Source organism: Ovis aries, chromosome 23, assembly GCF_016772045.2.
Source record: "Ovis aries strain OAR_USU_Benz2616 breed Rambouillet chromosome 23, ARS-UI_Ramb_v3.0, whole genome shotgun sequence".
Taxonomy (NCBI): Eukaryota; Metazoa; Chordata; class Mammalia; order Artiodactyla; family Bovidae; genus Ovis; species Ovis aries.
The window spans coordinates 20,071,442-20,094,868 of record NC_056076.1 but is presented as its reverse complement, the minus strand read 5'-3'; the positions used below and the strand labels follow the sequence as shown (position 1 = coordinate 20,094,868).

The 23,427-nt window shown below is 57.4% G+C and overlaps 1 protein-coding gene across 50 annotated transcripts in view; it reads right to left on the bottom strand.

The window, feature by feature from the left end:
- The window catches only part of CELF4 (CUGBP Elav-like family member 4), a 317,087-nt gene that overhangs the window by 66,016 nt on the left and 227,644 nt on the right, over nucleotides 1-23,427 (bottom strand). For 26 of the 50 annotated variants that reach the window (XM_027961001.2, XM_027961003.2, XM_027961010.3 and 23 more), the window contains exon 3: nucleotides 9,794-9,872. In XM_027961001.2, the coding sequence (XP_027816802.1) occupies nucleotides 9,794-9,872 (79 nt within the window). The remainder of the gene's footprint in view (nucleotides 1-9,793; nucleotides 9,873-23,427) is intronic. The other 24 variants (XM_027961005.2, XM_027961006.2, XM_027961007.2 and 21 more) reach the window with 1 other exon arrangement.

Here is a 23,427-nt window from a genome sequence, read left to right as displayed (position 1 = left end):
TCCTGGCTGAAGGGCTGAGTGTGAAGACTGATTACTGACTGTGTGATCTTGGGCAAGTCACCTCTCCTTTCTAAGAGAACAGGGGTGCTGCTTGGCCCACCCTGCAGGGCCAAGACTGGTGTGCTCTTACTGGAGGCTCTGGGTGGCCTAATGGGAGACCTGAGGTCCCTACTGGCTCTCAATCTTCCTTCCAGTGTCCTGGCATGGCTTTAGCAGCAGCTGCTGCAGGCATTGCCTAGATCCCCTGTGTATTGTCCTGAACTGGGTGGGGAAGGAGCAAGCCTCTCTAACAGCAGACAGGCACATCTGATCAGGAAAACTGGGCAGCAGCTTATGGTAGAGAAACAAGCCCTGGGATGGGCCCGGTGAGCTGGGACTGAAGGGTGAGAAGAGACAGTTTGGCCCCAGACTCAGACTGACTGTGCGCCACACCCAGGACTTCTGTGCCCTGGAATACGAGGAGCAGGGAGACCCACAGTGCACCACATCTGGTCTTCTTACTGCAGGGAGTGAACCCTCCTCTCCATCCAAACCAACTCTACTTCATTGTTTAAAAGATCTAAGATGCCACGTATTTGCCTCGTTTGCCTGTTTTCATGTTTTTGACTGTGGCACAGTCCAGGTGCTACCTCTTGGTAAACCTGTCATCCCAATTATCACCTCCTCCAGGAAGCCTTCTTTGGCTCACTCTGTTTTGGTACATTCACACGCACAGTACAGCTCTGGCCCTGGGAAGTATGATTTCTGTTGGCACTTTGTTGATCACACCTTGTCAACGGTCCTCACCTCCATCACCTCTCACCGCCGGAGGACTTGACTGTAAGAATAGAATAACCACAGCAGCTGTCATCAGGGAATATTCCACAGCTAACCAACTGCGTTCCACCTATGGCAGCTCCGAGGGAGTGTCACCATCCCCTTTGCAATAGGAGCTGGTGAGAGATTGTTGTGGGATGACCAGCACCATCTCTGCCCGGCTCTCTGCTCCGGCTCCCTCCCCACATCCGGCTGAGTCTTCCTAACCTACTGTTTGGAAAGCATGACATATATATATATACACACTGTCACCCTCTGCCCCAAAGCCTTAGATGGCTTCCCTTCACCTAAATGTGTCAGTTTAGAGCACCTTCTAGAAATCACTGCTCCCATATCCTGCCCTCCCTCATTCCTGCCCTCCCTCATTCCCGCCTCTTGGGATCCTCCAAGCTGTCCTTGGCTCGGGCTATCTTCCCACCTGGGAAACTCTGCCTTTCCTGTGCAAGTCCTCTCCCCGTGAAGGTCAAGCAGGGGTTACCCTTTCTCATCTCTCTGGTCCTCAACGGCTCTCCCTGCCTCTCACCCCCACCTCCCCCTGCACAGCCTCACCACTGCCACGTTGCTGCTATCAGGCTGTTTCGAGTGGGGTGTGTCGGGGGCCAGGAGGGCACTGGATGGGTCTTGCCTGCATCGGGGTTCACTGGAGGCTGCGCTGAGGACTGCCTCTGCCATCCTCTCTCATATCCCGCCTGCCTCCTGGGGCAGTGTGCATCCACCTTCTACGTGGTGCACACAGTGCCTGCAAAAGCACCCCGTGGGACAGCGCGGGAGACAGGGTCCGTGGTGCCCTCGCTCCGTCATCCCTGTTCCTGTTGTCGGTCCCCTCAGCCTGGGCACACGCGAGGCAGCTTTTAAATATCATCCAGGAGCCCATTTGCAATGATTAATATCCCATTTCCCCTGAAACAGTCCTTTGCTAAATTAGCCGGGGGCCAGAGGGAATTTGGTGAGGAGCCACGAGTCTCCACTTAACTTGCCGAATGGATTAAAAGAACTTTAACAACAAAATGCAGATCAATCAACACCCCTTCCCCCAGCTGCAAACCTAAAGTCCATTTAAGCTCAGCAGGTTTGCAGTTAATTATAATTTCGCACCTATGGCAGGAGTTACCGAGGTATTTATAATGTGCGGTATTTATAATGTGCGTCTGCCCCACGGGGGCCCTCTCTAGGGACCCTTTTTCCCAACAGCCGCTCTTCCTTCTCCAGCCACAAAGACCTGTCTTCATGCAGCTGCTGTTGGGTTCAGTTGTGTAAACAAGAGGACCTTTCTGGAGTTTAAAATTTTCTTTTTAAAAGCAGCCTGGGAGAGAAAGCAGGCAAAGATCCTTTTAAGTCAGAAGGAGCAAGGGTTGTGGAGAATAAAACCCCAGAACAGAGGAACCTTACACCAGCAAAGATTGAGGGCAGGAGAAGAAGGGGAAGACAGAGGACGAGATGTTTGTCAGATGGTATCACCAACTCGATGGACATGAATTTGAGCAATCCCCAGGAGTTGATGAAGGACAGGGAAGCCTGGTGTGCTACAGTTCATGGGGTCAGGAAGAGTCAGACACTACTGAGCGACTAAACAGCTTGGAAATTCCTAAACAAAAGTAGGCAAGATTACGGTCAGATGTGTGGTAAAACTTCCTGTCCACCAAAGAAGCCAAGCCCTGGGTGGGCCACTTGGCCTGGTGATGAGGTGTCTGATCTTCAGTCCTCCCCAAAGGCATAAGGCCCCTGCCCCAGGCTGCTCCTTGAGCACCACCACTGTCTGGGAAGTGGGGACGTGCTGTCTTAGATCTGACACGAATTTCCTGAGCTGAACATTGTAATGCCTTTTCTTTAAACATCAGTCAAAAATAAATCAGGGACGCGAGTACACGAGAGATCTGCTGGGATATCAACTCGGGCTGGTGTTCAAGGGAAAACATTACAATCTACAGCTCAAGAGATTCCAGAGGGAATAGGGCAGGACAGGCTGACAAAACAGGATTTCCAAGCTCTGAAGGAGGCTGAGAGAGGCCAGGAGTTGCTTTCCTTCTGCGTGGTTTTTAAAAGCGGGAGGGCAGTGTGAGAAGTGGACTGGGGTGCTGGAGGACCAAAGGGGATGTGGCTGGACACAATGGCCCCTGAGGCCCCTCCAGGGCACCAGGCGCTCGTCCAGGCCTGGCTGCCCCGGGCAGTTAGCTATCTCCCAACCAAAGGTTCACCTTGACCCCTCGCTCCAGGCCCTTGGAGGCAGACACAGCTGTGAGAAAGGAGCATGATGTTGAACCTAATGACTGAGGAGCTGAAGATGCGGGGGTCTGCAGGGTCTGGGGGCTGTGGTAAGGAAAGGCAGCCCGGTGCACCCCCATCACACACACGGCCAGCAGCCCTCAGCAGAACACACACCCTGCCTGCTCCCAGGGGCTTCTGTGGGGCCACAGAAAGGTGGGGGCCGGGGCGGGAGGTGTCTTCTGCTCTGAGCTGTAGACCCCTCTCCTTTAGGTGGCTGCCTGGGGCCTCAGTCACCGGACCCCTTCTCAGCTCAGTGACGCATCCTCTGGCGGAGGTGAGGTGGGCTCCACTCATTTTGAGATCTCTCTGGCGGGGTACCAGCCAGGAGCCCCAGAGTAGAGGTCAGGAGGTGCTGAACCTGGACGGACACTCCTGACGCCCCAAAGGGGAGAGACTGGGCACAGGGTGGGTGGTGCCCTAGCTGTGGGACTCAACTTCCAGACAGTAGCTTGGCTGTGGCAGAAATGAGGCGGTTCTTGGGGTTGGGGTCTCTGCTCAGCCCACCTGCACCCGCAGGGGAACCTCACCCAGGACCTTCTGCAAGGGTTCACACCTGCCTCCAAGCCTTTCCTGACACCTCCCCCCCACACCGCCCCAGAAGCTGCACCTTGGGTCAGGTCATCTAGAGTAACGCCATTTTTCAAAACCTTGTTTCCTACCGTTTTGGCATCATTCTGATGAATCCTCAAAATGCTGTGGACCCTGGCCCTCTGGTCTCATGTTTCGTGTACCCCCTCCCGCCTGGAGCATGGCAGAACCGTGAGGGGCCTCTGTCTCCCTGGAGGCTTTGGTCGAGGGAGTCATTTGTTGCCTCTCGAGACTGGAAAATGGAAACTTCTGTATATTGAATTTTCTGAAAGCGGGGCCATTTCATCTGCCACTTGCGAAACTGCCTAACTAGCGTATGGGACTAAATAGCTAGAAAAGTCAAAGTCTGGAGGTGAGAAACCCAGCGTCAGGGGGTCAGCAGGTGGCTCTGGCTCTCTAGGGTGCCAGGACCTGAAGGGGAGACCCACACCCCTCAGCTGGTCCCCCAGTGGACCCTCCAAGGCCTCCCAATTGCACGTGGTCTGGCTCTGTTTAGAAATAAAAGAATGCTCCGAGGAGAAATGAGGAACTTAATAGAATTTTTAAAGCGGCAGGAACTGATGGGGCTACAGATGGTGGAGGACCGAGTCAGCCCCGGTTTTGTGGCAGGGAATGTGGCCTCGGGGAGGGTCTCGGAGCCACATCCATGCATCAGGTCCAACCTCATTAGCTGGCCCAGCGGGACTCCGCTGCCACGCAAGCGCTGGCCGGGATGAGGGGCCCTGAAGATGCTGGTAAACGAACAGGGAGCAGCGAGAAGCTCAGAGGGTCGCGTGGCTAAGCGACTGGCCTGCACCTGCTCTGCACGGAGCGGAAATGAACGTCTCACGGACATGCTGTCACACTTGCCCCCAGCCCGGCTGGTGGAGAGACCAGACGTGGGCTCCCAGGCTCCAGGTTTCCCTATGTGGGGGGTTCATGGCTGGGGTGCAGGACCACTTCCTTTTTCCTCTCCAGAGCCTCCCCCAGGCCCTGAAGATGGCGGGAGACACAGGCGCTCAGGCCTCCTGCTGCGTCGCCGGTACCCTCCCTTCCGTGATCGCAGGCCCCCATCCAGCCTCCCCTCTCGGGATCAGTCTAAGCTGATGAAGGGCCCCTCCGGAAAACACGCCCGATGGACCAGGGAGGGGCTGGGGGAGCCCCCTGGCGGTCCCCACAGGGGCACGACCACGCCCCCAGCTCGGGCCTCACACTGGAGGCTGGAATGTGCCCCTGTGGTTTCCAGTTTAGGTTCTGGACGGCTGAGAGCATGGCGGCCATCCCTCAAGGCGGCTCTCCCCGTTGCTTCCGTCCCCCCCTCCACAAGGGCCCCTTGGTGCCTCTCTGCTCGCTCTGAGGGGGCAGCCCCCTGGGTCCCCGAGTCACCTCTTCCCCAGGTCTCCCTCCCAAGCCCTCTTGGTTTCTAACTTCTCCAGCTCTTCAGCCTGACATCTCGCTGTTTCTTTTATTTTTTTTTTTCTTCCTGTCATTTCATGTTGATGAGCTAAAACTGATGACGAGCCCGTCTGGACCCCGCCCCCAGTCACTGGATCCCGGGATGGGGCGGGGGACGCTCAGTTCCCGCCTCACTGGGAGCAGGTGTGGAGCTGGGTGCGCGGGGGTCCCTTTGTTGGTGTGGATGTGCTGCAGGATGGGGGGAAGGTGTGTGAGTGCACCCCGCTGGGGGCTTCTCCATACACAGCCGGGATGAGGCTCCCGCTAGCTGAACCTCCTGACCTGTAGCCAGTTAGGGGAAGAGGTGGGGGTGGTTTCTGGTGATGGAGCCAAGCATGGCAGGGGTGAGGTTCCTAGAGGACAGCTCACGTCTGCTGGGGTGTGGCTAGGAGTGACGGGGGTGGGGTGGGTCAGGCCAATGTCTACTCTGCTGGCTCAGGTCTCAGCCACTCCTTCCCTCGTCCAGGGGTCCTACTTGCCTGCTGACTCTCTTGAGAGCCCTTTGTGGTGGGGGGGGAGGGGTGGACCCCAGCCCCAGCCTCCTCCAGTTCAGTCCAGGGAGTCCCCAAGCAGTTTTGCTGCCTAAGGCCAGGCTGCCTAGAGCCTTCTTTTCTGAAAGGAGCCCCCATAGCCTGCCCACAGGGGCCTGGCTTGGGGCGGGGGGGCGGGGGCCCTGTCCTGTCCTTGGCCATAAGGCCCACCCTGGACTGAAAGCAGGATGGATGGGAGGGGTCAGCGCTGTGGGCAGCACCCTGCGGGCATCACCCCCAAAACAGAGTGACGTGGAGAGGCCAGAGGGCCCCTGAAGCCGCGGAGATGCTGACTGTGAAGCAGCTCTCAGGGCGGGTACATCGGTCTGCTGGGAGACACGGGACATCACCAGGCATGCGCAAGGAAGCATCCTGCCCTCTGAGATGTCAGGGCAGGTACTGGTGGGGGTGTGGGGGGGTGTGGGTAGGGGGGGTAGGGAGTAGGGGGGCTGTGGTGGGGGGCCCACCATGTGTTTTGCTGTCCCCAGCCTGGCTCACTCCCCTGGTGAATGAAAGGGCTTGCTTCCGTGGGGCTGGGGGTGAATCTGAGCTGAATACACTTTGCTCCAGGAAGCTCTGTGGGGTTAACAGGATCTTCCTTGCAGTCAGGGTGGCTCCTTCTCCTTTGGTTTTCTTTCACAGCTGGAACGCTGGCTCTTGGTGGTATTGGGGCTGTCTCCTCTTCTCCTGCCCAGGGGTATTTGAGCTCTGATGCTCTCTCTCTGCCGGGTCCCCACACAGGGTCAGTGGCTCCTGCTTCTGACCGAGACATGCACCCCCTTGGCCCTGAGCTCGGGGCTCCATTTTCACTTCGTGCCCTCCCTGTCTCCTGCCGCGTCTACATCTCTTGGTCCAGTTTTCACCGCTGGGAAGCCCTCCCTGCTTGCTGCTCAATGAGCTCTCTCTTCTCTGACCCCTGCAGTCCTGGTATCCCGTGTCTTATGGGTAGGTCTAAAAGCTCCTTGTCCAGCTGGGACCTGCCTCCCTCACCTGGGACCCTGCTCCTTGCCCCTTATTTACCTTGAGAATGAACCCAGAGGTACGACAAATGGCTGTGGCACCTTCCTATTGTCCCCGGAGTCCAAAAGACTATCCTAGGAGTCTGAGGACTGCAGAGCATCTGGGTGCTGGTGACTGACAGGCAGGGCTTTAAATTTTGGCTCGGCCACCACATAGCTGTGTGATCTGAAGCAAGTTATGTGGCTTCTCTGGGCCTTCGTTTGTACCTTTAAGCGGGGCCAAACTTCCACCTCCCAAAGTTGTTGTATGGGTTAAATGTGTGTGTTTAAAATCCCAGCCTTTGGGAGTTCCCTGGCAGTCCAGTGGTTAAGACTCTGTGCTCTCACTGCCAAGGGTGTGGGTTCAATCCCTGGCCAGGGAACTAAGATCCCACAAGCCGCATGGTGCCCCCCAAAGAAAAATAAATAAAATAAAATAAATGCCAGCCCTCAGTGGGTGCTCTGTAAACACCAGCTCCCCTGGGAAGTGAGCTCTCTTGTCCTTGGGTGAAGACATGGAGGCCCAGAGAAGTGGTGTCCAGGCCAGAGCTCATTTTGCACAAAGGTGGGGCTAGAACCCAAGACCAGAACAAGAACTGCCATCCTGTACTCTTCCTGGGGAGCCCCAGCCAAGCACCTAGCCTGTGCAACCCAGAATGTGGAGAGCCAGGGTGGGGTAAACCCACCTCTCCCTGCAGGACCCCTTCCTCTCGCCCCCACACCTGTGCCCCCAAGTCTCCCTGGCTCCCGGGCTTCTTCCCTCCTTCCTGCTTCTGCCCAGGCCTCTCTCCCCCTTCTGCCCCTTCCTCTTCTCCTTTCTGGGCTCTTCCTTTCCTGTTGGATTTCTCCTCCCCTCCCCCTCCTACCCCTGCCTCTGTCTCCGTCTCCGATTCCCATTTCTTTCATCTTTGTTAATGCCCACCTCTCCCCCATTCCCCTCCCTCCACAGAAGAAGTATTTAATGGATATTAAATTATTTTAAACTTTCTTTTTTTTTTTCCAAAGAGCTTGGTGATGATGCTGACTCAGGATCATCTCACTGTCTAATATTGAATATGCAATTAATAGATAGATGTTTAGGTTTGGCTCTCTTTCCCCTGCCCCCACCCCCACCCCCTTGCTGCCGCAGGAAGGATAAAAAAGCTGATTAATCTGGTTTGGGGCAAGTGTTAACGTGGGAGATATATGGGAGAAAGGAGATGAGGTTAGCAACTTGGAGTCGGAGGGTGGCTGCCTCCAAGGCAAGTGAGGGAGAAATGGTTTGTGTTGGAGCTCAGCACGCGGGCCTCGCAGCACGGGCTGTGAGCCTGGTGTAAACCCTCGGGGCTCTGAGCTGGTGGTGGTGGTGGAAGGCCCTCCCCGCACTGAGCCTTCTTCCGGCCACTCCACCTCCCCAGGTGTGGAATGTACCTTCCTTCAATCAACTCAGGTGCCACCTCCTCTGAGGCCTCTGGCTGCCCCCACCTTGGGGACCCCTCCTCTGGGGGTGTGGGTGCCATCCGAGCTCCCTCCCTTACTTGATGGCTCTCCCCCAAAGGGCCGGGGTCTTCGCTGCCTCTGTGAGACCCCGCCGCACAGCAAGGACATTGCTGGAGGCCTGGCCCTGGGTGTTTGAGGAGCCTCTGTGTGCAGAGAAAGGCGAATAACTGGGCTGCCAGGAGGGGGCAGGAGCCGGAGTGAATCAGTTGGTCTCTGCAACGCAAGCCTTCACATCTGCACCATTTCTGCTCTCCAGCTGACCTGTCTCCACCTCCACGATGGGGCTCCCCAGGACGGGACAGTCTCAGGGGCATGGGGCTCCTTTGGGTGGCACCAGGACACCGGTTGGCCTGTTTGGCGTGAGTTGAGGCCTGCATCCGGAGGGCCACAGAAACCTTGTACCCAGGTGGGAGCCCTGCTGGGCCCCCTGAGGGCAGCGACCTGTGCTGGAGGGACCCTAGACATCCCCCAAGGTGGGCAGGTGACCTGAGGCCACACTACAGGACACGGAGCTCGACTCTGAATCTTGCAAGTAGCTTTTGTCTATTTGACTTCAGGCTCTTAATTTCCTGGAAAATTTGGGGGGAGGGAGGGGGAGGGAGAGAGAAGTTCCTCAGTGCTCAGCTGAGCTGAGAATGACTGTCCAGGCCCAGTCAGGGAGGGCCCAGGGGCAGAGGGTGCTGGCGTGGGCATGGAGTGGGCACAGTGCCCAGTCAGAACCCGGGATGGTGGGTGCTTGACAGAGGAAGCTGGAGCCTGGCCTGGTCCACCCTCTGTGTACAGTAAGGGTGAGGCCACGCTGGTGGAGAGGACAGAGCGTCCCCTCGGGGAGCGGGGCCTGCATCTGTGGGTGAGGCTGTGCGTGTCCTTCTGTTCTGGCCCCTTCCAGACATCGGTCTGTCTGCCTGTATCTAGGTCCAGCATCTTGGCCGGAGTGGCCCCACACCCCAAGGGCAGCCCTCCTCAGACTTGCCCAATCTGGCCTGAGCTTCCCACCACAGATGTGTGCTAAGTCACTTCAGTCGTGTCCAACTCTTTGCGACCCTATGGATTGTAGCCCACCAGGCTCCTCTGTCCATGGGATTCTCCAGGCAAGAATATCGGAGCGGGTTGCCGTGCCCTCCTCCAGGGAGTCTTGCCCACCCAGGGATCGAACCTGCATCTCTTCCATCTCCCACACTGGCTGGCAGGCTCTTTACCACTGGCATCACCTGGGATGGCCAGGGAAGGATTGGAGCCCATTTCCTCCCTCTCATCCTGGTGCCCTTTCAGCCAGTCCCGTCCCATCACAGTGGGGTTTTCCTTCCTGACACCGAGGCGGGCCTGCCCTTCTGGTTGTCTTAAAGGGGGCAGTGGAGCACCGAGGACATCCTGCCCATTGACTCACAGAGAGGAAGGAACCCCAGCAAAATGCAGACCCCAATCCATTCTCCTCCTCTTCAGTTGGTCCCCACACCAGCCACCCAGGGCTCCAAAGCCCCGTCCCAAGCCCCAGCCAAGAGGTCCCCAGGGGGCTGGAGGCGGCGGCAGGGAGTCGCTGCAACCCCTCGGGTGGTGGGGATGGGGGCGGGAATGGAGGCAAAGGAAGGGCTGAGACAAGTGGGCCCTCGGGTGAAGCGGGAGGCAGGAGGGGAGAAGACGGGGCCGGAGAGAAGGGAGGGGCAGAGACAAGTGGGCCCTCACGTGAAGGGGGCTGGCGCAGGCAGCTACTACCTCCTCGGCTCTCGCTGTCCGCCGGTTTCACCTGGATCGGCCGGTTCATCTGTAACAGAGCACAGAGTGGGCAGCATTAGAGCAGGCGCGCCTGCACCCCGAGGTGCGCGAGTGTTCAAGGGACACGGCACACGCCCACTCCTCGGACGCGGACACCCACGCCCCCAGCACCCGCGCGTGAGGGTCTCCACTAAAGCCCCGCCCCCTCCCCTCCCCAGCGCGGTCCCTAGGACCCCCCCTGATTTCAGGAGGGTGTCTCAGGACTGAAGACCCTGAGGTGTTGCCAGCCGTGAGGGGCTCTTGCTAACTTCGATGTCGGTCCACCCAGGACACAGCTGGTTTTGCCGAGCTGGTCTCTGGCCGCAACTGACTCCTTCCTAGCTTGGGGCCCGGCAGCGAGTGGCACCCCACCCCTGTGCCATCCCCCAGACGCCGGCGGTTGGTCCCAGGGGTGCCCAAGGCTCCGGGCCTCGCAGCTCCCGGTTGGAGCAGAGCTCAGGGTTGGGGCTCCAGACTGCAGCCAGGCTGTCCCCTCGGTGGGGTGGGGGCGGTATGTGCGGGATGGGCAGCTATTCGTCTCCTGTGACGTCCGGGTGCCAGGAGGACACCAGAGAACCGCCTGCCTCCCCATCTTCCAGCTGCCGGCCTCTCGGGAGGATCCATGCAATGCCTCATTCAGGCCACTAGGGGGCTCGCAACTCCAAGGATCCAAGGCTCCGCAGCCTGTTTTTAATCCTGCTGCCGAAGGCATAGGATGGGCTAGGAGGCCCTGAGGTCCCAAGATATTTCAGACAATAAAAACGGGAGTAATCGCGCAAATGGAATAGAACTTTGTGTCTCTGCCCGTGCTTCTGCGTGTCACGTACCTCCCTGATCCCTCATTCTACCTACATTTCTCTCCCAAACGCACCCCGATAGGCAGTTAGGTACTAAACGCCCCATTTGATAGATGCAGAAGCTGAGGCGGGGCGGCACGTGCCAGGATGTGCCTGGGAACCCGGGTCTGCCAGGGCTATCTGAGGGCCTTTTGTTCTGTACCAGGTGACTTTTCATTGCCACTTCCCCTCGTGTCCGGAGGCGGCTGGACTAGCCCGTGGCAAGCTTCCTCCTGGTCTAGGATTCTGAGCAAGTTTTGGCTGCGTCAAGACGACTGGGTAGGGGAGCGTGGGGGCCCATGACTCAGCAAGGTGAAGAGGAAGCTGGGGAAGGGCAGAGTCGCTCGAGGAAGGACATAGGCGGGAGGCAGGGCACAGAGTAGAGGACCAGGAAGCCAGGTTGCCAGGCGGCAAGAGAGGATGCTGGGAGGCCGGTGCACTGAGAGGGCTGGGTGCCACTGTTTGCTCAGAGGTCCCCACTTGGTGCCCCCTGTGGAGCTGAGGGAAAGGAAGGTGCTGGGTATGCAAGCTCTGCCAGCAGAGTTAAGTGTGCGGTACAGGGACCTCCAGTCACAGGGAGAAGAAAGAGGGCCATAAGGAAATTTTCAGCTTCCTTTCAGGGGCCCTGGCTCCTCCATAAACCACCTCCTTTCCAGTCCTTGAGAAAAGGATCCAGGAGGCCGAGCAGGAATCTGACTGTGGGAGAAGGGCTCTCCCCCCGGTTTCCATTCTATGCCTTCTTCCATTCTATGCCTTCGGAGGCTCCACACCCAGCCCTTTCCGAAGCTCTCTCCGCTTCTGGAACACCCCTTCCCCCGGTTCACACCCCCCAGAGCTGTAATGGTCTCTTACTCCAGAAAGGCCCCACGGCTGACCTGGACCCAGTTCTGGCCATTGTACTCTCCTGGGTGAATTTCTATGGCTTTCTTGCTTATGTAATTTTTATAATTCTCTGAGGAAGGTATTATTCTGTCTTTTTCCAATGAAAAGCTAAGCCCCGGGAGTGGGAGGTCTGGGATGCAGCCAGGGTTGGTAGGCATGGAGCTAACACGACGAGGGTGAGTTGGTCTTGGTATATTTCATCTCATTTGACCCCAAGCTGCTCTGGAAGGGGGGCTTCCCAGGTGGTGCAGTGGTAAAGAATCCACTTCCCAATGCAGGAGATGCAAGAGACATGGGTTTGATCCCTGGGTTGAGAATATTCCCTGGAGTAGGAAAGGCAACCCACTCCAGTATTCTTGCTTGGAAAATCCCGTGGACAGAGGAGCCTGGAAGGCTACAGTCCATAGGTCACAAAGAATTGGACATGACTAGGTGAGCATACACTGCACTGTTGCTCTGGAAGGAGAGGACGAAGGGAGGATGTCTTTCTGGCAAGGGGCAAGTGGGCCATCGTATTGACTACAGCTTCCTCAGCCTAGCCCCACAAATCTGGCTCCCACAATCTCTTGTATCATTCCATTCCTAATGGCCCAGCTCTTTTTTTCCCCTGTGTGTTCCTTTGGCCTGAAAGTGTCTCTCTCACAGCCCCACCAGCTTCTTGCCCTTGATCCTGAAGTCTTTCTGGTACTCCAGGGGGAAAGGCCCTGCAGGAATTCTCCCTTTTCCATATAGATGGTACAGTCAAGTTTGGGCATTGAATTGCACGGGGGCTACTGCCCTGTTACACCTACAGGAACACAAACAGCTGCTCCAAAATTATATTGTCGGACTAACATCACTTCCCCTAGGGTGTATGCAAATAGGGAAACTTTAGCCAAGGAAACGGAGTTTTGGAGAGGTTAAGAAACTCGCCTGAGGTCACACAGGTGGTCAATGGTGATCAAGATGAACCCAGGACTCTGGACACTGGCCTGAGTGTTCAAAGATGCTGGAAACCAGGCCTAACAGGCTTGGGGAAGGTCTGGGAAAATTCAAAACAGAAGAGCAGGGAGCAGGGGGGGAGGGCGGTGGGGTGATTCAGGCTTCTCCAGTGAGGACTGGGGGTGAGCAGAGGCAGGCAGAGGTGTGTGCGCCAGAGTCAGACAAGCTCTGCAGCTGTGGAGATGAGGGAGGGAGGAGCCCACAGAGGAGACTTCATCCCTGGGGCCAGAGCGGGCCCAGGCCAACCCCAAAAGCTTAGGTCAGGAGACCCAGGAGGACACCTTCCCTGCCATCTTGTTTCTGAAGGTGGGGACTTTGCATGAAGCCCCGCTGCAAGCCTGCTCTTTGCGCGAGCAGAGGGGGTGAGTCCTATGGATTGACAAGGGCTGGGGCGGGGGCAACTGTTTCTGTTCTGAGGGGACCCATTTTCCAGGGTAAAGTAAACAAGGTAGATGGAATCTGCCTGTGCCTGGAGCCTTCCCCCCGCGGGGGCGCCCCACCCTCAGGCAGCAGCCACTGGCCCACTGTCCTTGGTACCTGGGCGCTTGTGAATGCTGTGCCCCAGGTCATGGACTCAGGCTTGGTTCCCTTTAGCCCCCCGCCCCTCACTAGCCCTCCCTGAGCCGGCCAGCCCCGGACGGTGATTCCAGACACCCTCCATCACTGGAATCCTGGCGGCAAGGACCCAGGGGCTTGTCCAGCCTCCCACCTGCCCTCGGCTGTGGGCCAGGCACCCGTGGTGGTGGAGCAGAATTGGCTTGGCTACCGTGGACCTGTGGCTCCTGGGGTCATATTTCATATCCCATTACTATCTAGGGATGGTCAGCATCCACACAGCCTTCACGGGGATGTCAGGGAGTGCCTGGCTAGATGGAGAGAGAAAATATGGCCTGTGCTTTCTTAATTCTCAGCAGAAATAAAGTGTCAGGATCAGTCGGGAAGATTTCTTAGCAGGCTCTGTACCAACGCCTCCGGCCTGAAGGGAGACCTCCCTTCTCTGGCCAGTCTCTCTTCCCTGTTCCAGACTCAGGCCCTGTCTCAGACTGCCTCTGTCCTGGGGAGGGGAGGTCAGACCATGCTGCAGAGATGGCTTTGCGAGGCATGACCGGTGTGGAGGGGGAGAAAGAATTCTGGGAGGAAGGCAGAAGGGGCGGGGGCTACTTCCTTGCCCTTCTGACTTTGACCGTGGCCTCTGGATCTCTCAGCCACATGAGCCCCAGGGCGTCCCTTGTAGGTGAATGTCGAGGATGCTGGAGCCTAAGTCTCTGTGTCTTTCCTTCAACCCATCCCTTGCTGCTCTGTCCAGGCGTCCCTCTCAGCCATGATATTGTCCTTCTGGGTGGGCCTGGGGCTGGAGGCAGGGTCATCAGCCTGGTGGTCATCACCCCATGCCCCCTGTGGCCTTCAGCACAGGTTGGATCTCCTGATACCTGAGCTGGGCTGCCTGCAGGACAGGTCAAGCATGAAGCCGCCCTCATGCTTCCGGGGTCAACCCTCCTGGGGACATTGCTAACTTTCGTTGTCATCGACTGCGTTCCTGCTTCCAGCCCGGGGGGCACCCTCAGGGGGAGCGAGTGGTCCTGGCCCAGGACTGGGGCCCTCCCTGTCCCGCCCAAGGGTGGGCGGCAGGGCTCCTTCCCTCCCAGGCCCCTTCTGCTCTGGCTGGGTCTCCCTTCCCCCTCCCCATCTCTGCCACTTTTTGCGTCAACACATATCCATGCATTAAACAAGACATTCCATTAATTTCTTCATCATCATAACTTAAGCTGGGACATACCCTTTAAATATTCATTCAGCTATGAAAACTGGGCATTAAAATTTTAATAATGTCAAGCTCATTTGAACCGGGCTCCTTGGGGACGATTACGATACAATTAGAATAAATATGATGATTGAGCTAGTCCAAAGGCTTCACCTGTCTGTCCAGCGTGGGTCCCCATGGAAGGAGAGGACTGTGGCCAGTGGGCAGACAAAAAGACTGATGGACAGGCCAGCCAGATCTTTCCTAACACCCTCTAGCTCTCCCACACCCCACTCATCTCTGCTCGGGGGCCGCGTGGTCCTCCCACCGACCTCTGCGGCTCTCTGCTGCCCCCTGTGGGCCAGGGTGCTGGGCCTTCCCTCTGCACCTGGGAAGCCGGCCCTGATTAACCACTGTGGCTCCAGTTACCCTTTCCCTTGCCTTCCTGGTACAACTCCAGCTGTGCTTCTGGGCTTGTTCTTGCGTGGCAGCCACGCCCCTGTCTCTGTGTCTCTTCTCCCTGGGCTTGCAAGGGGCTCCGCGAGGTGGGGATGAGACCACGCCAGAGCAGGGCCAGCCTGGATCATGGGCCCCTGAGTGCCTCAGGTGTTCAGCCACCAGCCTAGAGAGGGGCTATCTTCACCCCACTTTGCTTTAGCTATGACCACCTTCCTGAGGGCTGGCATGGCGAGCTGAGCCCGCCCCTACCCCCATCCCCATGTCCCTTACTGTCCTGTCCTTGCCTAAGACAGTGCTGGTAAGGGCCTTGGGGACATTCAGAACTCGCCCTGCTTCACTGGGACAGCCCTGACTGTCCGCAGCATCCCTTGGGCCCCCTGCCCCTGAGCTGGGTCCCCCTCCACCTGTCTTTTCAGGATCCTGAGCCCCCTGCTTCATACCAGGCCCCAGTGAGCTGACCAAGAGCTGTCTCAGAAATAAAAAAGAGCCTGGAAAGCTGGCTGTCACTCATCCAAAAAAAATTAAAAAGTGAAGTGAAAGTGTCCGTAGCTCGGTCATGTCCAACTCTTTGTGACCCCATGGATTATAGCCCTCTAGGCTCCTCTGTCCATGGAATTCTCTCAGTAAGAATGTGGAGTGGGTTGCCATTCCATCCTCCAGGGGATCTTCCTCACCCAGAGACTGAACCTAAGTCTCCTGCTTTGCAGGTGGGTCCTTTACCATCCGAGCCACCAGGGAATGGCCACCCACACCCTCCTTCTCCTCGACAAGACTCGCTGTCCTTCCGGTAAGACTTCACTGGTTAGCTCTCAGCCCCCTGGCCACAAGTGGCCTATGCTACACTCTCTCTCTCTCTCATGTGTGTGTATGAGTGCGTGTGTGTGTGTGTGCGTGTGTGTGACAGACTGGGGAGTCACATGTTTCTCAAACAACAGCAGGGACCTGATTTCCTACTCACAGACTCTCAAACCCTAACTCAGGACTCGTCTCCTGGAGTGTGAGTGTGAGTGTGTGTGTGTGTGTGTGTGTGTGTGTGTGTGTATACACGCGCACCCACACCCATGCTTGGGTAGTACTTGTGTGACATCACAGACCTCATGAAGGAATTCCTTCAGGCTGGGGCTGGAATTGAATGAGGGAGGAGACTAGTGCAGTGGCCTCAAAGACGTCAGCTTCCACGTTGTTGCCGATCTGTGAGCCAGGAAAGGCTGGGCCAGTGCCCTGCGTGAGGCTGGGGGTGGGGGTAGCAGGGTCACTGTGGTGGCCTATGGAGATGGTCAGCGTGCTCTCCAGTGGCAGCTGAGCCCCTGGATGTACTTTCAGGGTGGGTGTCCAAGCCTCAAAGCCAAGGGTCCTTTCTGGCTCCTTTTGGGGTGTGTGGGTACCTGGTGGTACGCTGTTCCCTGCTCATCCAAAGGGCTCACATCTCCCCAAACTGGGAAGTCCTCTGGTAATATTGACTCTTCTTCTGTCCAAACCGGCAGCCTGCACTGGAGGCAGCTCTTAGCTCTGTGTGCACCCACCCACTCCCCAAACCTGGCCCCTACTCTTCCTCTGTCCCCATCTGCTCTCATCCTCCCAGAGACCTCAGCTTCTATGCTGTCTGTCCCCCACCCTAGCACACACGATGGTCACGGAGACGGTGAAGAAGCAGACCGTGCGTTCTGGGCTTGTTCGGACATCGGTGCCCCAACCCCAGTCGCATCTCTGCTCTGGGAAGAGACAATTCGCAGGGCTCAAATGGTGAAGAATCTGCCTGCAGTGCTGGAGACCCAGCTGCTATCCCTGCGTCAGATCCCTGGGTTGGGAATATCCCTTGGAGAAGGGAATGGCAACCCACTACCGTGTTCTTGCCTGGAGAATCACATGGACAGAGGAGCCTGGTGGGTTACTGTCCATGGCGTTGCAAAGAGTCGGACACGACTGAGCGACTAACACTTTCACTTATTCAAAAAGCAAGGGAAAAGGCATCTATAGAGCACTAAAATATAAAGCTTTCCCTTTCTTTCATGGTTTCTATCTTTTTTGACTTGTCATGGTATTTTTTTTTTAACTCAGCTATTTGATGTCATTTTAAGTAAAGAAAAATATAAAATTTAAAGTATTAGCATGGATTCTACCATTCATCTTTATTTTGTGTGATGCCAGTTTTAAATGCAAACATCAGAACATTTAACTCCTGTGCAGAATCACCAAAATTATACAATTTCGTTTTTGTGGCTAATGCCTGGAGGGTGCCTTGAGGAGAGAAATGTAAGCTAGACTCAGGAAGGTTAAGAAGAAAGAGAAGGTCCCCTCAGGCATGGAGACCCTCAGAAGAACCCAGACCCGTGCTGTACCCTGGGGGTGGACTGGATTCCCCTTTCCACTGACTCCAGACCAACCTGGTACAACCAAGCCCAAGGTGAGCCCTGGGCACTCAGGCTAGACTTCACTTCTGCCCGTGGCCCCTCTGCCTTAACCCACATGGGCAGGTGACCCTCAAGGGTATTTTAAAGTCTGTTTCAGAGATGCATTAGTCACCTGCTATGACAAGGGCTCTGTTGACCAGACAGACATGTCACAGCGCTGTGAGCCCAGGGGGGGCCACAGGAAGAGTGGGCCTGACCCGACCCTCGCTAAACTCCACCCAAGCCATTGCTGGCTGGCCTAGAAAGCAGAGTGATTGCACGTGAGGACCAGGATGTATGTGGATCAGGCAGGGGGGAGGCAGAATCGATCATAAGCAGAGTCCCCCAGCCCCCCTACACGGGCTTCTTCACGCCATGGACGACACTTATAAAACCCAAGTTCAAAGATGATGTTATAAGAATTTCAAGGTGGCAACTGCAGAGGACTAAACCCCAAGGATGGGACCCTTCCGAGGGTGGAGGCCTGGGTGACAGCAAGGGGCGGGGGCTGCCCGTGAGGCCGCCCTGAACACGGTGCCTTTCTGCGTCCCCATCACCTTGCAAGCTTATCTTCAGGCATCAGACATTTCCCTGACCATCACGTGTTTTCAGGTGGAACTGTGCACAAGCTCCAGAAACAGTGTTACTCAAAAGATTTATCTCTTAAAGATGACCTCTGGGTAATTTGTGGAGGATGGACTGAGAATTTCCAGCCTCTGGTATAAATGAGGAGGCAATCATCCAGTACGGATACAGAAGAGAGCCCCTGAATGGGACCGCGGGGACCACAGGTGGGCTGCTCTTTAGCGACCCTGCCCTCCACCTGGATTTTGCCTTTGCCGCATTTAGCAATTCGTAATGAACAAATTAATGAATGGAGGAGTTGTTTGTTTAAAGCCCCAGAGGGCAGATTTTGAATCCCAGGCTCCTGGAGTCTCCGGGCTGTGCAGAGTAGGCCCTCAGTAGCCTTGGAAGGAAAGGATGAATCCCTTGCCCCAGGGCTCCTGAAGTCCCCTCGAGACATGGAAGGGGCCTGGCAGAAGTGGCACACACTATTTGCAGCTTGTTGTAAATACACTGTTTTAATTACCTCCTTAATAAATCGCATATGGTTTGCTCCATAGAGGGGGGAGAGAGTCAAGGGATCCTGTTGGCTGTCATCATAAAGTTTTGACTCAAGGACACCCTGCAGTGATTGCATAAGTGACATGCGCCTTTGCTGAAGCCCCTGCTCATAGACCAGACTCTGAGGGGACTCTGGCCAGGCCAGAGGGTGGCACCGTTCCCAGGGCATGAGGACAGGTCACAGGCCCGCCTGTGGGTGCAGGGCGCTTGCTGCCCGGCCACCCCCCCCAACACCTCAGGTCTCAGCTCCCCCAACCCCACCTTGAAGGGTCCCTTCAAGCTCCCCTCTTTTCACTGCCTTGCCATAACCTAGGACAGTTATGAACCAGTACAATTCTCAATTTGTAGATTTATTTGTTTAACGTCTGTCTCCTCTTTATGAGGGAAGGCCCACACAGTTCTGTTCCCACAGCACCTGGCACGCAGTAGGTGTTCAGATGCTCGCCGAGCAAATGGATGAAAAATCAAAGTGTTAGTTGCTCAATCGTGTTCGACGCTTTGCCATCCCATGGACTTGGCCACCAGGCTCCTCTGTTCATGGAATTCTCCAGGCAAGAATACTGGAATGGGTGGACATTCCCTTCTCCAGGGAATCCTCCTGACCCAGGGATCAAACCCGGGCCTCTTGCATTGCAGGCAGATTCTTTACCATCCAAGCCACCAACAGATGGATGACTGAACCCTCTAATGCGCCTGTAACCGGCATTGCTCCCTCCTGCCTCAGCCACACCCTGGCGGCAGGAGGGTCCAGAGGCCAGAAGTGGTCACCCGCCGAACAGCCCTATTTCTGGTCCAGAGAGAAAGGCCTTTAATCCTTCCTTCTCCAGCAAAGTGGCGATGTTGTACCTTTGGATTAAGAAGGGTTTACTGAAGCAGTGATCGTGGTTTAGAGAGACAGCCAGTGAGCTCAGACCAGACAGAAGAACCCGGAGGTTATTGTTAAAATATGCAAATCCACAGCCCACTGAAATGCAAACCCTCCAGATAAGATTTTTAATAAATCTGGTTCTGCCCCCACTCCCCGCTTTCAGGAGGCCATCTGATGCTTGTTGGGTCAGGCATGTAGGCCCTGTTAGCTCTTCACCCCTCTCCTCGTTTAGATGGTCCAGCTCACGGCTGCCCCTCAAGTGGTGGTGGTCGAGGGCGGGGGCGCCTGCCAGCAGAGGCCTCTGGCCTGTCCCTTGACACAACACAGGAGGTCACCTCCGGGTCAACTGTAGGGACATCGAACCCTCATCCTTCCCATCCTTCACCTTCATCCTCACCTGTCTGAAAAAGAGCCCCAAGCCCTTGTGCCCTCTGCCAGGGGGACTGCGGCGCGGTTCCCCCCAGGCACACCTCTCACTCTGCCAGTCACGGCCTCTGGACTCAGTGCGGTCTGCTGCCGTCCAAAGTGGCCTTTGAGGGGATGGAGGAGAGTGACGGAGAAGCAGCACAGGGGCCCGAGTGTCTTAATGACCGTCAGGACAGGAGTGTGCCTGTGTGGCTCCATGTGCCTGGATGGCAGGCGCGCGTGACCCCGGGGGGTGACACTGCTCAAGTCCTCCTCAGCTCCAGAACCGGGGCTGACCACTCGCCTAGGCTTACCTCCGTCCATTCTCTGGGACACCAGATAAGCCAGGGGAACAAAACTGATGGGGTGGGGAGGATGGGGGGAGGGGAGGGGTTCAGGGCAGGAGCGACTGCGGAGCACGCGGGTGGAGTTCGGAGAAGAGCCAGCCGGGTGCCAGGCAGCAGGGACTGCGATGTGCAGACAGGTCAGGTGGACACAGGAGGGTCTGAGACTGTGCTGCGGGCAGTGGTGTCCGCCCCCGACCCCACCCCCCCCTCCCCCCCCCCCCCCCCCCCCCTCCCCCCCCCAACCCCCCCCCCCGCCCCAGCCGCCCGCCCGACCCCGTCAGGTTTTGGCAGTAACAGCATTCCACCAGGGCCGGTCTGGGAAAGAGCAAGGGCGCAGCGCGGGCACGGGGCAGTGGCGCCCGATAGGGGCGGGTGGGGGGGACGTTTAGATCAGGAACGGCCAGCGCTGTCTCGGCATTGGGTCTCCTCCCCATCTGTGGGCAGGTGGAGGGCGGGGGGAGAGCTCACGCCCGCAGTGAGGGGGTGGGGCAGGACGCGGGAGTCTGTACAACCGGCACATCCTCCGTGGTCCAGCCCCACAAGCAGGCCCCCGGCAGTTGCATAGCAACAGGCTGCTCTGCTCCGCAGTGTCCAGCGAACAGCGGCGGCGCTGAAGGAGCCTATTGGTGGGACTGCCTGGGGCGGCCCCCTCCCCTCCCCTCTGCTTTTTTCTTTCTCTCCCCCGCCTCTCTCCCAGCCTCCGCCCTCTCCGCTCTCTGGAATCTAAGTTTACAGAATGCTTTCCCCTCACCCACTGGGTACAAACAAAGGAGGTGCCCCCTCCGCTGGGTTGGTCTAAGGTCTCTCCAGCTTGTTTCCAAAGGGAGGGGTCCCCATGAGCTTCTTAGTTTTCCTTGTCCCCCCCACCCCCGACCACTGCCCGTGGGGTGTGGGTTAGGTCTCCCCTGCGTGGGTGGGTGCTTCTCGGGGCTGTGGCAGGTGAGGCTGGGGGAGGGGGCGCAGTGAGAGATCCCAGAGACGTCGTGGTGCGGCTGGACTCAGCCCCTACCCAGCGACCAGGGCTTCCCAGGCCCACACAGCCAAGGGCAGCCTGTCTCTTTGTCTCCAAGCCCCGCGTCCGTCTCACCCGCTCGCACCAAGGCGCCGGAGCTGCCCTGGCAAGGGTGGGAGGACCTTGTGGTCCTAATTACCGTCCGCTGCCGTGGAAACGAAGCTCATTAGCCTGCAGGGCCAGGCTGGGTCGCTAACCCTCTTCAGTGTGGGGGTGGGGGGGTGTGATGAAAAAAAAAACAACAAAAAACCAGCAGTGGATAGATGGATATTCTGGATGAAACGAGCCCTGACTTCTTTGGGAGACCTGGATGTCGGTCCTAGCTCCGCCACCTACTTGTGCCATGAGGTGGGACCGTCACTTGACCTCTTAGGGTCTCAGCCCCAGAGTGTGGAGAACCTCGCAGTTGTGAGGCTCTTAGCACAGTGCCCGGTGTCTAGCAGGTGCTCAGCAAACACACGATAGCACTCGCTTCGCTCCCCCAACTCCTCATCCCCCAGAGCCTCTCCACCGCCGGCTCTGCCCTGATCCCCGCACAAGCAGGCACAGCAGACCTTCCCCAGGGAGCTCACGGCCCAGTCTGCACAAGGGCTTTGCTGAAAGGCCTTCAAGCCCACCCTTCCTGGGCCGCAGCCACGCAGGGTGCCTCCGCCCTCAGCCCCTTAGACCTGCACTTGGCCGGGACCCACCACCTGGAAGTCCCTTCTTCTGCTCCGCTTGGGACGGGATGGGGGGGGGGGCGTTTCGGTTCCTGCTCCCACATCACAGCGGTGGGGCACGCTCTTCTTGCAGTTCTGCCCTGGCCAGCTCTAGTGACCAGAGAGGAAGTGTTCCCAGCCTACCATCCCCTCCTTTACTCTCATCAGCCCAGGTAGCAGAGCTCCACAGGGCAAGGCGAGCCCAGCACCCAAGGCTTCCCTCAGCTGTGCGGACCAACCCTGAGCATGCACGCACCTCACCAGGGGGCTCGGGGGCTCTGGGCCTTCCGCATGGGGCTCTGTCCAGCTGGGTCTGACCTTTCCCAGCCCATGTGGAACCACTGCCTTCCTGAGTTGGACCTGGCCTCCTCTGTGTGGGCAGGAATGAGAAGGGGAGTGGGCAGCCTGGCCCTGGGGGCTGGATGGAGGCCCGTGGCCCACCTTCCCTGCTGCTTCGCCCATCTCCCTGCAGCCCGCCCCTGAGTCCTCCTCTACCACCTGCCCCACCAGGCCGCCCTGGACTCTGGACCCTGCCACTAGATTCAGCACCCACCCCCATGAGCACCCACCCCAGAAAGGGCGCTTTCCGCATCGCTCTCCCCCAAACCGGGACCCCTCCTCCCTGTCTCACGGGGCTCAGTCTCAGGCCTGGAGGGACAGTCCCTAAGCAAGATAAAGGAAAAAAACAAAGCCCACACCACAAAAATGACAAATCTAGAGGAAATTGCTCTTAGTCCCACACCAGTCTGACGATGCCAGCCAAGCGCAAACCTGAGTCATCCTAGAAACAGCGCCGACATTGGCTATTTGGAATTTGTTTTGTCTCTGGGCTTTAGATTTAACCATTCCTTCTTTCTCCCTCCCCTTCCCCCCACTGCCTGCCTCTGCCCCTTGCTCTCCGTTTGCTAATACGAGCCTGCACGGCCAGCTCATCCAAGTCTGTTTTCCTGGCATTAATTAACACAGCGCTCCAGCCTCCAACAGGCTAAATGATGAATCAGGTTAAATTCCAGACAACAGCCGCACACCGCCATCAATTAGCCATCTCCGGGGCAGCTTCATTAATAAGCATCGATCATGGCCCTCCTCCTGGAACACACCAGGGTCTCTGGGTCACGGGCACTGCCCATGAGTGTGTCAGGCTTAGGTGTGAGTGTGATCACGTGTGCCTGGGCGCTGGGGCGCCTGGTGGGGGTGAACACTTGAGTGAGTATGCGAGACTGCAGGTGTTTGGAGGGCATGGGTGGCAGAGGGGATGGTGCTTGTGGTGTGGGTGTGGGTGGCTGTGTGTTTGTCAGTGTCTGTTATGGGCATGAGGTGCTAAGTACCTGGGTTCACTCTCCACTCTACTGCCCGCCCCCCTTGCCGGCTCTGTGCCCCTCTGCTTGCCTACCCCTGTCCCCTGATGGTAGGGTTCTCCTGAGAGTCACTGGCCCCTCTCCCCTCCCCTGCTCACCCCCAGAGACTTTGCCCAGCCCCTTCTCTTCAACTTGCACCCCATGGAGGCAACTCTAGAATCCCTCTTGCCATCACCACCCTCTTTCCCCTTGCATGCTGGGTTCTCGTGGTTTCTGGCCCTTGGCTGTCCCCAAGGTACGCACGACCTCCAGCCCAAAGCTGACTCCCTGGGTTTTCTGGCTCCAGGACCACCACTGCCTCTGCCCAGGGCCAGGCTCACAGCCTCCAATAGCTTCTGCACCAGCAGGTTGGAACCCAACCCTCTTGGAGGCATTGTTGACCTCCACTTGGACGGTTCCCTCGCTCTGCCTTGCCCCACATTCCTTGCAGGAAGTAGGATGATTCTGAACCAGGAGCTGCTGG